The 15,512-nt window shown below is 50.5% G+C and overlaps 1 protein-coding gene and 1 pseudogene across 1 annotated transcript in view; both read left to right on the top strand.

The window, feature by feature from the left end:
• The first annotated feature begins 1,242 nt into the window (after positions 1-1,242).
• Positions 1,243-15,512, top strand: part of ITGA2B (integrin subunit alpha 2b) — a 16,783-nt gene continuing 2,513 nt past the window's right edge. The window contains exons 1-26 of the mRNA XM_025045651.1: positions 1,243-1,417; positions 6,408-6,529; positions 6,619-6,716; positions 6,829-6,994; positions 7,271-7,320; positions 7,398-7,443; positions 7,536-7,664; positions 8,030-8,077; positions 8,231-8,274; positions 8,416-8,469; positions 8,610-8,662; positions 8,860-9,071; positions 11,433-11,615; positions 11,862-11,907; positions 11,984-12,082; positions 12,165-12,220; positions 12,314-12,465; positions 12,611-12,733; positions 13,119-13,186; positions 13,348-13,495; positions 14,032-14,124; positions 14,379-14,458; positions 14,775-14,855; positions 14,990-15,086; positions 15,188-15,340; positions 15,461-15,512. The exon at positions 15,461-15,512 is cut by the window's right edge and continues 33 nt beyond it. Coding sequence (XP_024901419.1) covers positions 6,409-6,529; positions 6,619-6,716; positions 6,829-6,994; positions 7,271-7,320; positions 7,398-7,443; positions 7,536-7,664; positions 8,030-8,077; positions 8,231-8,274; positions 8,416-8,469; positions 8,610-8,662; positions 8,860-9,071; positions 11,433-11,615; positions 11,862-11,907; positions 11,984-12,082; positions 12,165-12,220; positions 12,314-12,465; positions 12,611-12,733; positions 13,119-13,186; positions 13,348-13,495; positions 14,032-14,124; positions 14,379-14,458; positions 14,775-14,855; positions 14,990-15,086; positions 15,188-15,340; positions 15,461-15,512 — 2,452 coding nt within the window. The 5' untranslated portion in view covers positions 1,243-1,417; position 6,408. The remainder of the gene's footprint in view (positions 1,418-6,407; positions 6,530-6,618; positions 6,717-6,828; positions 6,995-7,270; positions 7,321-7,397; positions 7,444-7,535; positions 7,665-8,029; positions 8,078-8,230; positions 8,275-8,415; positions 8,470-8,609; positions 8,663-8,859; positions 9,072-11,432; positions 11,616-11,861; positions 11,908-11,983; positions 12,083-12,164; positions 12,221-12,313; positions 12,466-12,610; positions 12,734-13,118; positions 13,187-13,347; positions 13,496-14,031; positions 14,125-14,378; positions 14,459-14,774; positions 14,856-14,989; positions 15,087-15,187; positions 15,341-15,460) is intronic.
• LOC112478451 lies at positions 9,929-10,047 on the top strand (annotated as a pseudogene).

Below are 15,512 nucleotides of genomic sequence, written 5' to 3'. Positions count from 1 at the left end.
TCCCTACATTTTCCTTTGGCTAGAATTGGTTGGGTGGTCACCTGACAGGAAAAACAAATCCTGTTTACCTGGGCCAAGGCTCTGTGTTCACCTTTCTTCTCAGATTCCCAAAAAAAAAGTTTTGAGTTTATGAGAAGCAAGTGCTGAACAAATAAGGCTCTTGACTGAGCCTCCTACATGTTCTGTTTGATTCAGAAGCATCACTTTTTCAATAACTAGCACTGGAAAAATGAAATCTGAAGTGAAGGGACTCATTTTTCTTTGCTTTCAGCCCATGTAAATATTTAAATAATACAGTATTAACATTTTTGTGCTGCTTCCCGTTAGCTTGTAGATTGAGCCATACTCTGGCTGCCTTTACCTTCCTCGGGGCAGTTTTCTTTAACTTCCAGAATAGTGATTTTAAAACAAACAAAAATAACCTATCCTTCCTTACAAGCATAACAGATTGTATTTAACTTTATCACATATGATAGAGATATATATGCTGTAAAATTAGGGAAAGGAACTTTCTAATAAACCAATGATTTGTGGAAACTTAGCAGAGTCTGTCGTGATTGTTGCCCCATCCACTCAAGTTGGGAAGGGATGGAGTTATGGGTTACAGATAACATCTTGTTCGAAATGATCAAGGAGTAGATACTTGTGAACCAATTGTTTATGATGCTTGGAATTGTGCTTCTCAGAGCTCAGCCTACCCAAGTAGAGGGGAAAGATGATGCCGTGGGAGGAAGTAATAGTGGAGTTTCTCACTCTTAGGTAGATATCTTGCAATACGCACCTCCTTTCCACTATTTCCCATCAGAGTTTGCTTCTATTTTTACTCTACCTCATTTTAGGTATGTAATCCGTGTGTAGTAGCATGTATGGCATGTAGTATTTAGGTGTTCGCTAAATAGGCTTGGAATTTCTGGCTTAGATTTTGAGAATTTTGGATGGACTTGAGGGTGATGGGATTACAAGAGTCATCTGCTTGGCCTTTGCCCTGTGTACCGGAAGCAGTCTTGAATTAGTCTCCTCAACCCTTTAATGCCACTACAGTGCTCGAGCACTACCTGGTAAGAGGAAATATGCCCTAATTTTTGCTGAGCTGATAAAAATCTCTATCTACTCTATTAAAAAAAAAAAGTTTGGCATCAAAAGCTAACCATAGGTTTGTAGTGACAAATTAGTTTCGGCCTTTTGGGAAGGAGTAGTACAATGTCCATTTCTTTCCTACTCATATAGCTGTGTTCTCTCAACTGAAGAGAAGCTATTCAACTTGAACCTTGGGTTGGATGCTCAGATCTGCCTAATTTCCTAAAATAGCAAAATCTCTGCCTGGAAAGAAAGGATATTCAGTGAAAAATTATTTTCTGAGCTGGGAAGGTGGATGTGAAGTGAGCAGACCAGCCTGTAAAGAGTATGCTATGTGAAGGTATGTGCAGCTTCCTGACTCCAATTCTACCTGCCTGAGCCCTCTGGGCTTGCAACATGGATGGTACTCCCTCTTCTACACCCTCGATGACTAATCCAGGCCTTGTCAACCATCTCCATTCTTACTTGCCACTGACACTACCTCCCCCTATCAATTCATGTCTGAATTTTTGCAGCATTTCATGGCCGACCTGCCCGACTAGGATTTAAATTCCTCCCTGTCCCGTGTAAGCTCACTGGCTTTTCAGAATCTGATTGCAGTTCATTTTGTACTCACTGCTTCTCGGTAAAATTTTAGGTTCTGAGAGGACGGACTGATTCTTATACTTCCTTTTTTTCTTTTCTTATTCCCTTAGAGTGTTTTACATAGAATTGAACACAGCAAACATTTTGATTATATGTTCAAGAAAGATAACGAGCAAAGTAAAATACCATTGAGGATTATGCATCAGGATTTAGAAGGAAATACAAAGATAAGAGATTTTTGTCTATACCCACATCACCTAGCTGAGTGCCAGGCACATAGTAGAAGTTCAATAATTGTTAATGAACCCTTAACAGAACTCTGAATTCGTTGAAGGATTCTAGCACTCAGGCAGCTAGCCGATGGGATGGGACAGTGGGAGCAATGTGTCAGCATGCCTCTTCCTACTACTCAGAAGGGAAATCAACCCAGCTCTAACCCCAGAGGAACACCCAGAAGAACAGTCTACTGAATGCCAAACTCTTCTCCCTTCCCAAATCTTATCTTCCACCTGCTTGCAATTTTAGTTCCAGGTATAACTGTCCTACCAGCCAATTAGGCACCAAAGCTTTGAATTACTTTTGACTGCTACCTCCCCACCATATCCAGTTACTGATTGTGTAACCTCTGATGTCTCTTTTGTTTCTGCCATCAGTACCCTGGTTCAAGCATCATCATCTTTAATTAACCGAAAGGAATGTAGTTGCTATACATCTGATCTCCCACTAAATCCTGCCTTTTCCAGTCTTTCCACAGGCAGCCAATGTAATCATCCAATGGGGCACAATTAATCAATGTATCTCTTATTCTCTGACTTAAAAAATCTTTCTGATAACTCTATTTCCTACTGATTAAAGTTAAAATTCCTTTAGAAGGTACTTAAGGACCCCCAGTTATTTGACCCTAGCCTTCCATTCCACCCTCATGTCCCAGTCCTCCCCTTTTAAACACCCCATGCTAAGTCAACTACTTGCCCTTCCCTATAACTGACTTCTATGTTCTTCTACTGCTCTCCTTGTTAATGTTATTTCTGTGCCTAAAAACCCCTTCATTCTCTAACAAAGGCAACATAATGTAACGTTTAAGGACATGAATTCAAGCACAAACATGCTTGAATCCTAGTTTGCCACTCATTGGTTATGTAAATTTGGGCAATTTACCTAAAACTGTTCGACAGTTTTGTTGTTTATAAAATGGGCATAATAGTACCTACTTTTATGGGTTGTTATGATAAGCAAATAATATAGATGATTTTGGCTAGATAAATTTTTTAACCTTTTCAAGGCATGTTTTTCTAGCCCTCTGCTGCAGTTATGTGTGTGCATGTTTTAACTCCCTCTGGACTAAGTTATTTAAGGATTCTTGATAAGGGATCTTTGTATCTCTTATCACTCAGTGCCTTGAACAGAATAAGTACTTAAAAACTTTAGTGAAATGTGATTTAATATTGGACTACACGGTAGACACCAGTAATTACAGTACCACTCAGCTGAGGACAGTGGGAAGGTGGGACGTAAGTATAAAACTCAGTTAAGTTTTCATCCTAATAGATGTATTACATGCCACCATGAGCCTGGCACTGGGAAATAAGCAGTGAAGAAGGCCTAGACTGAAGTTCAAGGAGCTTCTAACCTAGTGAGGGGTAGGATTTTGAGCTGTGTGCTGAGGAGGTAGGTTAGGTGAAGGGAAGAGCTGAAGGGATTCCAGGATGGCATAGGGTTTGGACAGGATAAGATGTTGGTTAAGCTTGTTCAGAAAATACAGAGCAAAGGAGGATGTGGCTATGTTCCTGTGCCCTGAGCAGATCTTTAATTTCCTTCCTGAGAACCTGCTGTTTTAGAAAGATGCAGTGTCAGACTTGACACCCCCCATCCTCTCATCCATAGACAATGACCATGCCTTTTTGATCACACTATTCCTTTGCACCATGAGACCCTGTGTTTGCATTTTCCACCCTCAGTGCACACTTCCATTCAGTCTGTCAGCAATACCTGTAATGTGTTAGGCTCTTGGTTAGGCCCTGGGGCGGTAAAAAAGAAGCTGCTCTCCAGGGATTTATGGATACAATCTAGTGAACAAACAGACTAAACAATGTGTTAACCCCACGTGGCAGCCTGAAGAGTTAGGGGAGGCTTCCCCTTGGCAATGACCCTACTAGAATCAAGTCTTGATGATTGGGCAAGAGCTCTGTCACCCAAGAAAGAGGGAGGGCCTGCCTTCAACTGAACAGCTGGTACATAATCGCAAAACCTGTGAGCCAGAATACCCTGGACTGACTCCACTTCATCCCTATCTCCTTTCCCTTTCAACTAAGATCCATTCACCACCCCTTCCCCAGCCCTGGCTGCACTGCTGTGACCACATTAAGACTTGGCCCCAGACAGAGGAAGAGTGAGGATGCTGCAGCACCAATATGACTGACTGAAGCTGCCCAAGGCCCTAAAAGGAGGAAGTGGATAGATGCCTTACCAAAAGGATACAGCAGCCCAGGTCTTATCAGGGGGCAGCAGCTTCCTTACTCCTTCCCCAACCTCTGACCAAGTCACAGCGTGCCACAAATAGCGTGCATTGTGTGTGGGGAGGAGGATCCGTAGAACTATGGGCTAGAGTGGTGTACAGACCAGTTCATGATTGCACTATCCCAAGCAGAAAGCAATGGTGGCTTAGACTAGCATGGTGGTTGTGTAAATAGGGTGGAGATTCAAGAGACACAGTTGAGATGCAGAACCAACAGGACTTGGTGATAAACTACTCTCAGGAAAAGGGAGGAGTCATGGCTTTTAGCCATCAGCATCCACCCCCTTCCTGGCAATCCTAGAAACCAAATGGGTCCAGGTCCTATAGCCTTTTGCTCTTTCTACTGCTCAGCAAGTGGGTTCCAATTTGATAAGAAAAGACTTCCTGTGGTGGAAACTGAAAGGAAAAGGAAGGAGTTAGCCCATTCCTGCCTAGGAGGTTGTGGGAGAAGGAAGATGGCCAGAGCTTTGTGTCCACTTCATGCCCTCTGGCTTCTGGAGTGGATGCAGCTGCTCTTGGGACCTGGTGCTGCCCCTCCAGCCTGGGCCTTGAACCTGGACCCAGTGCGGCTCAGCTCCTACACAGGTCCCAATGGCAGCTACTTTGGGTTTTCGTTGGACTTCTACAAGGACAGCCATAGTAGGTGAGCCCTGGGGGTATTTTGGATGTCGGGAAAGAGAAGGATTCCCCAAGCATCCATGCTTCTGTGGCCCTCAGAGTTCTCCATCTGTGACAGAGGTTGAGCAAAATGACTTGTGGGGTCTGTTTGGGTTCTTGTCAGGAATACTGGGGAGGGACCAGCTCGGACGAGGGTGTGAGGGAGGGGCACCAGTGAGGAAAAACAAAAGTTAATACCTTATTTTTTTCACCCAAGGGTCAGTTGTATGACCATTCCACTCTCTTCCCCTCAAAATACGGAGAGGAGCACATGTCTTAAATTGACTTGTAAAACTGTAAAATTGTCTGCCTACCCCCACCTTGCTTTTCTATTCCATTTCCCCATTCCCATCAAAATTATAGATATTTGAAAAAGAAGAGATGGAGCATTAGTTGTTGGGGTTAATCAGGCCATGAAATCAGACGGCCAAGATTAGAGTCCTGGCTCTTCCTCACAGTAACTGCCCTGAGCTAGTCACTTATTGTGGTGGACACTGTGACATCCAGCTTTGGGGAATGGCAATGGCAGATAGCATTCAAGTTTCAGGCCCTTGGGGAATTTCCTCTGTTGGAAAGATCCACCTTGCCCAAAGTCAAGTCCCCTGCCCAATATGACCTACAAGTAATGACTGATCAATAAGAAGTGTGGAGGGAGGAGACAGGTGTAAGGGTCCGACCCTGTCACTTCATCTCTGGACAGTCCTGAAGGGTCCTTTAGCTCCAGAGCTCCAAGGGTGTGTGTGTGGCCCATGGCCTGAATCTCAACGCAGCTCCTTCCTCTGCCCACTCTTGCTTTTTTCACCTGCTTTCCACAGATATTGGTCTCATGGGAACTACTTAACATCCTCATGCTAAATATAATTAGATGATTAGATATAGCTAGATATAGATGATAGATGATAGATAGATAGATAGATAGATAGATAGATGATAGCATTTTTCAAGCACTCGTTATGAGTTATTTGGCTGGCACCATGCTTATGTCCCTCATACATTCAGTTCATTTACTTATCCTGACAGCATTGAGCGGTTGGTATTATCCTCAATTTACATATGGCAGAGCTGTGATTTGAACCTAGATCTACTAGGGTCCTCAGCAATATCAGCACCCCATTCCCCACTTTAGAGGTGCCCACTAGCTTCCCTAATTATTCATTAAAACTAGCTCTCAAGAAGGCATTTAACAGTCTAACGTTCTAGGGAGCGTGTAAACCCCCGGGGGTTTTGGGAGGGGGCAGGGGAATGGGGAGTGTAGATGAGTACAAAGCTTAAGAGGTGTTTTACAGCAAGGATATCAAACCCATCATATTCAAATCAAACCAAATGGTTATAGTCCCAGCTTTCCCCTTAATTCGTTGGGTTACTTTGGGCATGTGATTTACCCTCACTGGGAGTCAGCTTCATGGGCCATAAAGTGAAAAGGGTGGCCTCATGATCTGTGAAGTCTCTTCTAGGAAAGATGATCCAGTGCCCCCCACGGCACATAACCCGTTCGGGTAGTGCTCCCAGTGCAGGCACCGGGGCATGGGGTACCCCGGAATCCGCTCCGCATTCATGCAGCTTTCCTACGCAGCATGGCCATCGTGGTGGGTGCCCCGCGGACCTTGGGTCGCAGTCAGGAGGAGACAGGCGGAGTGTTCCTGTGCCCCTGGAGGGCCGAGGGCGGCCAGTGCACTTCGCTGCCCTTCGACCTCAGTGAGTCCCACGCAAGGAGAGAAAAGGAGGGGCTAGAAGGAGCGTGGACAGCCAGGCTTCAGCGCCCCACCCTTTCTTGTGCCCTCCAGATGATGAGACCAGAGAAGTAGGCTCCCAGACTTTCCAAACTTTCAAGGCCCAGCAAGGACTGGGGGCGTCGGTCGTCAGCTGGAGAGACAACATTGTGGTGGGAGCCGCGGGAAGGGGCACTGGGAGCAGTCGGGGGGGGTCAAGGACATATTGAGGGGGTGGAAACCCAAGTCTCGCCCCTTCCCCACACTCCTGTGGCCCTGCCCCAGGCCTGCGCCCCCTGGCAGCACTGGAACGCTCTAGAAAACAACGCGGAGGCTGAGAAGACATCGGTAGGTGGCTGCTTCGTGGCTCAGCTCCAGGACGGCGGCCGCGCGGAGTACTCGCCCTGTCGGGCCAACACTATGAGTCGGGTTTACGCGGAAAATAAATTTTGTAAGCGCAGATCTCCGTTTGGGCTCCGCCCTCTCGCGGCCGCCTAGCCCGGCTCTTAATCTGATCCTTCTCCAAGCACCCCACGCTTCCTGCTTTCAATAAGCCACTCAGCGACCCCAATCCAGGCCTTCCCTCACCCCGGTGCTGATTCAAAGCCATGCCCCTATATTACCCCTACGACCCCGCCCCACAGTACTCCGACCCCTGCCTCGCCCCAAGCTCAGTGCACCCTTCTTGATCCGCTTCTTCGCTGACCCTCTTCTATGCCTCCTCTAGGGGAAGACAAGCGCTACTGCGAAGCGGGCTTCAGCTCCGCGATCACTCAGGCAAGTAGCAAGCCTAAGCGGCTTGGGGACGGCTCCCAAACAGGTCCCCCTCTCATCTCCCGGGGCTTCCCTTTCAGAATGGAGAGCTGGTGCTTGGGGCCCCCGGCGGCTATTTTTTCCTAGGTACGTATCCATCCGTACACCTCCTTCCCCTCTCTCAGCCTGGGAGACCCCAGGAGCCTGGGTCCCCACACTCGCTGTGCCTCGCGCCCTAGGTCTCCTGGTGCGGGCTCCAATTGCAGATATTGTCTCGAGTTACCGCCCGGGCACCCTCTTGTGGCACGTGCGCACCCAGCGCTTCACCTCCGACACCAGCAACCCAGAGTACTTCGATGGCTACCGGGGTAACCCTGGCACCTCCCTTTTAGGTTTCCCAGCACTCTGTCACCGCCAACCCCCGCGGGTCAGGTCCTGCCCCTGCAAGAGCGCCCCCTTGCCAGTCCCCGCTGGCCAGGCCCAGCGCCCAAGGAGCCTCCACCCTCTGCTCCCCGACAGACCGTCCGTCCGTCTCTCTCACGTCCCACCTCCCCCTTCCCGCCCTGGATTCGCTGTGCAGCCTAGGGCAGGTCTTGGCCTCTCGATGGCCTCCGTTTCGCCGTCTACATAATGCAGAGTTTAAACTGAGTGGTCTTGAGTCCCCTCCTTCCTCTCCTTCGTCCCCCTCCCTGCTTCGCCCTTCCAGAAAGACTAATTAGTGCTGTGTCTTCAGGGTACTCGGTGGCCGTGGGCGAGTTCGACGGGGATCTCGGCACTACAGGCAAGAAATCCACTTAGGGGCAGGGGTTGGGGAGCCCAGCTTGGGGAGAAGCACCTCCAAACCCTGCACCGAAAGCTTCCCTGGGTGTGGAATGGCGGGCGGGCGGGCAAGTAGGTTCGGAGGACCTCATTCGTTGGGTCCCGCTCTCCGCAGAGTATGTTTTCGGTGCTCCCACTTGGAGGTGGACCCTGGGAGCGGTGAGTGCCCCCTGCCCCCCTACTTGGTATCCCAAGCACCTTGCCCCCACTCTTCAGCCTGACCACCACCCCAAACCTCCTGCCCTTTCTCACTCGGAGTGGGAGACAAGAATGACACGCTCCTGTGTGTTGTCGGCGCAGGTAGAAATTTTGCGCTCGAACTTCCGGACGCTGTATCGGCTGCATGGAGAGCAGGTGAGGGCCGGTTTCAGTTGGGGGTGGCTGAAGCTGGGGCATTGAAACCTTAGAATATTCCATGGGGCGTGGGAGACAACGTCTGAGAGAGAGTGGCGGGTCCGGGGACGGGAATTAAGGTGCTCCTTGTCTTCCTGCAGGTGGCTTCCTATTTCGGGCACTCCGTGGCCGTCACTGACGTCAACGGGGACGGGTAAGGATGGGGGCGCTCCACTCCTACCCAGTTGGGTCCCCATTTACCAGAGGCGTGGACTGCCCTTGGTCTCCACTTTTACTAGCTTTCACTTCCCGTGACCACAGAGGGGAGAGGGAGGGTGAGAGTGGGCGAGATGTGGCCCTGGGCGGCAGCATCACCCTAGCCCATCCCACGTAACCGCGTCTGGCCTGCAGGAGGCACGACCTGCTGGTGGGCGCTCCGCTGTACATGGAACGCCGCGCTGACCGCAAACTGGCCGAAGTGGGGCGCGTGTACTTATTCCTGCAGCCTCGGAGCCCCCACGGGCTGGGCACCCCCAGCCTTCTGCTGACCGGCACACAGCTCTATGGGAGATTTGGCTCAGCCATCGCGCCTCTGGGCGATCTCAATCGGGATGGCTACAACGGTAAGGGAAGAGAGGAGGAGCCCCACTTGGTGCAGAGGGGTTAACAGCCACAATGACCATGGATTTGACCTGAGGGCAGCAGGAGCCAGGAAGAGCTTTAAGCAGGAGAAAGTTAAAGGCGATCCATTAGGATTTGTTTGCATTAGTCCAGGCAAGAGATGGTGACCACCTGGATGTGGATTTTGGCAGTGGAGCCGAGATGAGGGTGATTTCACTGATATTTAGTACTTAGAGTATTAGGACTTGATGAGTTACCGGATGTGAGACTAAGAAAGAGAAAAAAGTTGGGTAGGTAGTGGTGCCCTTCGCTGCCTGGAAGTCAGGCCAGGCAGCAGTTCTGGGGAGGTAAGATGGGGGGATATCAGCAGTCCAGCTCTGGACCCATTTGATCTTGAAGGACTTCATTCAGCACATTAGGCAGACATGTCCAGAGAGCAGTTGGGTATGGCTTCCCCCACTTCCACCAGAGAGATGTGAGTGGGAGAGAGAGGCTGGAGGAGGGTGGATGAGGTCCTGGGAGCCTGTGAAGTGAGAAGAGGCCCAGGACAGAGCCCTGGGGAGCAAGAGCATTTAGAGGACTCCCAGAAGAAGCGAATCTGGAAAGGAGACAGAGGAGTGTTCAGAGGGGTAGGAGGGAAATCAGGAGATCTGCAGGCCCAGGACTCAAAGAAAGAGTGCTCTCAGCAGGAGGAAGGGGGTCAATGGCTCCAGATGCTGCTGAAAGGTACAATTAGATGGGGCTGGAGAAATACCCATGGGCTTTAGCACGAAAGAAGTCATTGGTGACTGCAACGAGAACAGATTCAGGACTGGATATGGACAGAAGCCAGAATGCCATGGGGCAAGATATGAATGGAGTCCACGGCTATGCCACCCTGAACACGCCCGACCCCGGCTGATCTCGGAAGCTAAGCAGGGTCGGGCCTGGTTAGTACTTGGATGGGAGACCACCTAGTAAGACCAGATGCTGTAGGCGTAAAAAAATAAAAAATAAGAGACTGTAAGCTGACAAGGTCCTTGTAATCTGTGAGGTCAACCAAGGGTTGCCTCGCCTAAAAAAAAAAAAAAACGATATGAATGGAGGTGAAGAATTGGCGGCAGCCAGTGTAGACAGCTCTTTCAACTAGTTTGTGAAAGGAAAAAGGAGCAGAGATGATTACTAAACGGAAATGAGTGTTGAGGGAAGATTATTTTAATTTCAAAGAATATGGAGGGAAATGATCTTGTGGGGAAATGCGGGTGAGTGGGAGAGCGAGCTGGAGGAGGGTCCCTGTGATGCCTGAGGAAATTCAAGGGTGGGATGCTCAGCCCAGAGACAGGATAAAGAAGGGACACCTATTTCAGGGTCAGATGGGGAAAAGGGAAAAAAGTGGATATGGATTTATAGCACAACAGTTGGGCTATTTTCTCTTTGTGAAGGAAGTGTGCATGTGTGGGTGGGGAGCTCGAGAGCATGAAGAAGGTTTGAAATAGGTGCTGAGCAGACTGGGAGAAGGAGCTGAGCGGAAACCCTTGCAGGACTGCTGGGCAGTCTCTAATGAAACCTGGAGGTCAAGAACTCATGGTGCCCCATTTGGTGGGGTTTGGCCAGGCTTGCCCAAAACTGGCAGTGAGACAAGATGGCTGAGGATATGACAAAAGTGACTGAATGGTCAGGAAATAAGTGAAGAGATGAGGAAGTCATAGATCAGGAGGTTGTGGAGCCCCAGGGCCTGGGGATGCAACTGTGGTCAGAGTGGTCAATTTGGATGAAATCTGGGTAACTCGATCAGAAAAACCAATAAAGCCTTCTAAAAGAAAAACACTACATGGAGAACAAACTTCGAAGACAAAGGAAAGATAGTTTACAACATATGTATCAAAGATCTTGATTCCTATCACATCCGGAAATGTCTTACAAATTAATAAGATAATGATGATTAACAAATAAATTTTCAAGAGTGATCTTAAAAGTTATTAGGGATGACAAGCCCACGGTGTGGCTCTGGGGATGCGTGCTAGAAGTGGAATGGGGTGAAAGTCCTTAGGAAAGAGGGGGCCAGTATTTAATAAGACTTGGTTACTTAATCTCCTGGGACTCAGTTTTCTCATCTACAATAGGAAAAATGATGCCTAATTTTCAGGATCAAATGAAATCATGTCAATATATTTTCCTCAATAGATAATGAGGGCTGTTTTTCTAATAATCCTACTTGATGGGTCTCTATCTGATCCAGTAGTAAACTCCTGTAGGGCCCAGACCTTTGCATCCCTCTCCTGGGCCCCTGGGGTCTGCACAAGAAGGAGCTCCTGAAAGTTTTACTGGGCCAGCTGGAGAGATTAGATAACAAGTAATCACTCCCTTTCTGTTGCTCCTTCCAGATGTTGCAGTGGCTGCCCCTTACGGGGGTCCCAGTGGTCGGGGCCAAGTGCTGGTATTCCTAGGTCAAAGCGAGGGGCTTAGCTCATACCCCTCCCAGGTCCTGGACAGCCCCTTCCCCGAAGGCTCTGGCTTTGGCTTCTCCCTGCGAGGTGCTGCAGACATCGATGACAATGGATACCCAGGTGCCCCGGACTGCCTCGTTAGACAACAAGGGCCCTTGGCATAAGCTGGAGATGCTCAGAGACATAGCCAGGGGCCATGCCTGACCTGGTGTTCCACTGAGAGATCTGACCTGTCTGCAGGGCTGGGGTGTCAGGACGGGCCAGGTCAAACCTCCAGTGGAGGAAGTAGTGTGGAGAACCCCTGGGAAGATAAAGACCCCGTGCCCTCTCTAATTGCTAATTCTGACCCCCTCCTAATATCTATAGACCTGCTGGTGGGAGCTTATGGGGCTGACAAGGTGGCTGTGTACAGGTGAGTACACTCCCGGGGTGGGGTGAGGAGACCAGGCAAGGAGGGGTCACATGGCAAGCCTCTCCCATTCTACTAGAGCTCAGCCGGTGGTGATGGCCACTGTCCAGCTGCTGGTGCAAGATTCGTTGAATCCTGCTGTGAAGAATTGTATCATGACCAAGACACCAGTGAGCTGGTGAGGAGACGGAGGGCATGGGCCAGGCAGGATCTGGGACTTTGGGGGCCCTAACTCCTTAGCGCCACTCGTGTTTTTGCAGCTTTAACATCCAGATGTGTATCGGAGTTACTGGGCACAACATTCCTCAGAAGCTGCGTGAGTGGCATGGTGGGGGCAGGAGGGAGGTGGGCTCAGACTACCCCGGAAGCTGGCCAGAAAGACCCTGACCCTCCCTGCTTGCCCTGCCAGGCCTGAATGTCGAGCTGCAGCTGGACCGGCAGAAGCCCCGCCAGGGCCGGCGGGTGCTGCTGCTGAGTTCTCAACAGGCGAGCGCCACTCTGAACCTGGACTTGGGCGGGAGGCACAGTCCCATCTGCCACAACACCACAGCCTTCCTCCGGGTACGCCCAGGCTAGGGCTGGACAGGGCTGGGTGTTGCAAGCTTGTTCATCTAGCCCTGGGGCAGGGGCTGAGTCTGCGGGTCCCGGGGTGGTCAGTCGCAGGGTACATGGGAGCAAAATGGCCTAATTCTTGTCCCTTCCCTAGGATGAAGCTGACTTCCGGGACAAGCTGAGCCCCATAGTGCTCAGCGTCAATGTGTCCCTGCAGCCTGAGGATGGACTGGCCCCTGCTCTCGTGCTACATGGAGACACCCACGTTCAGGAGCAGGTGAGGGTGGGCGAGGGCGAGCAAGGGAGGTGAAGGACCCCTGATAGAAAGTCAGGGTTAGGGTTAGTGTCCAAGTTGTAATGTGAACCCCCAAAACCCCGATGTCACCTCTAATCTCTGATGTTGCTCTAAACACTAATGAAAACTCTAAAACCTTAATATCCCCTAAACCCTGACTTAAACCTCAGGTGTTGATGTCAGTTGTGAACACTGATATAAATCCATAAACCTTGATGTCACCACCTAAACCCCGACATTGTCCCAAACCCTGCTGCAAACCCCAAAACTCTGATGTCTTCTCCATACTCCTTTCATTCTCAGACCTTCTAATTCCCTAACTCACATGCCCCCAACTTACCCACACACTCTGATGTGCCCCCTCTAGACCCGCATCATCTTGGACTGTGGGGAAGATGACCTGTGTGTACCCCAGCTTCATCTCACTGCCAGCGTGTGAGGAAACCTCCCTTTCTGCCTTTCCCTGGCTGAGTCAGCCCTGGTGACACCTCCTCCCCACCTGGGTGTCATACACCCATACACTATCCTCAGTCCCTCTCGTCCCAGACTCTGAGCCTGGACCCAGCCTCCTTGGCTTTATTCCTTTCTCCCCACAGGAAAGGCTCCCCACTCCTAATTGGAGCTGATAATGTGCTAGAGCTGCAGATGGAGGCAGCCAACAATGGGGAGGGGGCCTACGAGGCGGAACTGGCTGTGTACCTGCCCCCAGGGGCCCACTACATGCGAGCCCTCAGCAACCTCGAGGTGAGACCCCCCCACCCCAGGGACATTACCTGGGACCTGGAACATGCCAGAGCCTTGACTCTCCTCTCCTACCCTGAGAGCCTCCACTTCTCTTATGCTTTATTGTAAAAGCTATGGGTTTTTTTTTCTTTATTTGTTTTTTGTTTTTATTTGGAAGAGTACTTGCCAATGGCATAAAATTCAAGAACTCCATTCAAGAACCCAAGCTAAAAATGGCTCAGGAACTAAATTTTAGCAGGAACCTCTGTTAACATTTGGTGAATTTCCTTCCAGTCTTTTTTCTCATCATTGACAGACATATTTAGTTTTTATTTCGCTGTGATTTATAACGATGAGATTACAGTCTATGTAATGTTTTGTATTACTTAAAGTCCTGGAGTAGTACGTAAAGTAGAATGTAATGATCCCCCGAACTCACACCCCAAGATACCCTGCTCCCCACCCCGGCACACAAGTCTTTTCCAGACTTTCCACGAGTTTAATTATATACGGGCTGCTCTGTAACCAGCTTCTTTCTCAAAACTGCCTCCTCGAAGGGCTTTGAGAGGCTCATCTGTAACCAGAAGAAGGAGAATGAGACCAAGGTGGTGCTGTGTGAGCTGGGCAACCCCATGAAGAGGAACGTCCGGGTGAGGCTGCCGAGTCCGGGATGCTGGCTCTCCTCCACCAGGGGCTTGTGTCTGGGTTTTAGGGGCTGGGTTTGGAGTCAGGCAGCTCTGGGCTGCCTCACGCTCCCTAGCTGCCTGTTCTTGGGTGAGTGACTTTCCGTCACTGAGTGGGTTTCTGAATAAAATGGAGATAATAATGGTGACCTTGGAGGATGAGGGCAGGGCTGCCCAGAGTGGGCATTTGGGCAGTGACTTTGGCCTTCCCGGTCTCTCAGATAGGAATCACAATGTTGGTGAGTGTGGAGAGCCTGGAGGAGGCTGGGGAGAACGTGTCCTTCTGGCTGCAGATCAGGAGGTACTGGACTGGAGAGCGCTCCTACCCACCCCCCTTCCCCTGATGTGATCCTGATGCAAATACACTCAGGTGCCCTCCGTACAGAATGGTCTTCTGGTGCCTGCCCTTCAGACGTTCCTGTTCCCTTTCATCCTCAGACTTTTTCTGAGTGTTGGATCCCTAAAATAAGTTTTTTTCTCAGGTCTAACTTTTGCGTGGCATGCTGTTTATAGAGTTAGTGCTTCCTGAGCCCTCCGAAATTCTGGCCCCGCCCCAGAGAGTCCTGATGATCGCTGGGCTACTGTCCCTGACCTGCTTCTCATCCCCTCTCCTCCAGCAAGAACAGCCAGAATCCAAACAGTGAGACCGTGTTGCTGAATGTGCCGGTCCGGGCAGAGGCCCATGTGGAGCTGCGAGGGTAAGAGGCCAGGGGTGGATGAAGGAGCTGGCAGGAAGAGCCCTAAGGTTTAGAGGGCCCTGGGAGAACCCCTACAGGCAAGTCAGGGGGATCAAGCTTTATCTGGGGGGGGCGGGGGGCTCGGGCCCCTGCAGGAACTCCTTTCCAGCTTTTCTGGTGGTGGCGGCAGAAGAAGGTGACAGGGAGAACAACTTGGACGACTGGGGCCCCAAAATGGAACACACCTACGAGGTAGGGAGGAGCCTCTGGGCCCTGGACCGGGGTGGGAGAGTCCCATGAGCTAGAGGTAGGTGCTGAGCCACCTAATATCCTGCCACCCCCACCCCCACCAGCTCCACAACAATGGCCCTGGGACTGTAAGTGGCCTCCGCCTCAGCCTCCACCTCCCCGGCCAGTCCCAGTCCTCTGACCTGCTCTACATCCTGGATATACAGACTCAAGGAGGGCTTCAGTGCTCCCCACAGCCCTCTCCCAACCCCCACAAGGTGAGAGCCTAGGTGGAAGAAAGAGCTGCGGGTGAGTCCCCAGCCCATCAACTAGGGTCCCTCTGGGAGGGCAGGGAGATGGGCAGAGCGTGGAACCTGATGGCTTCTTTGCCTCCTCAGCTGGACTGGGGGCTGCCCACCCCGACCCCTTCCCCCATTTACCCAGCCCATC

The sequence above is a fragment of the Pteropus alecto genome, unplaced genomic scaffold, assembly GCF_000325575.1.
Source record: "Pteropus alecto unplaced genomic scaffold, ASM32557v1 scaffold313, whole genome shotgun sequence".
Classification (NCBI taxonomy): Eukaryota; Metazoa; Chordata; class Mammalia; order Chiroptera; family Pteropodidae; genus Pteropus; species Pteropus alecto.
Note: the sequence above shows the minus strand (reverse complement) of the source record. Positions and strands in the feature narration are given on the sequence as shown.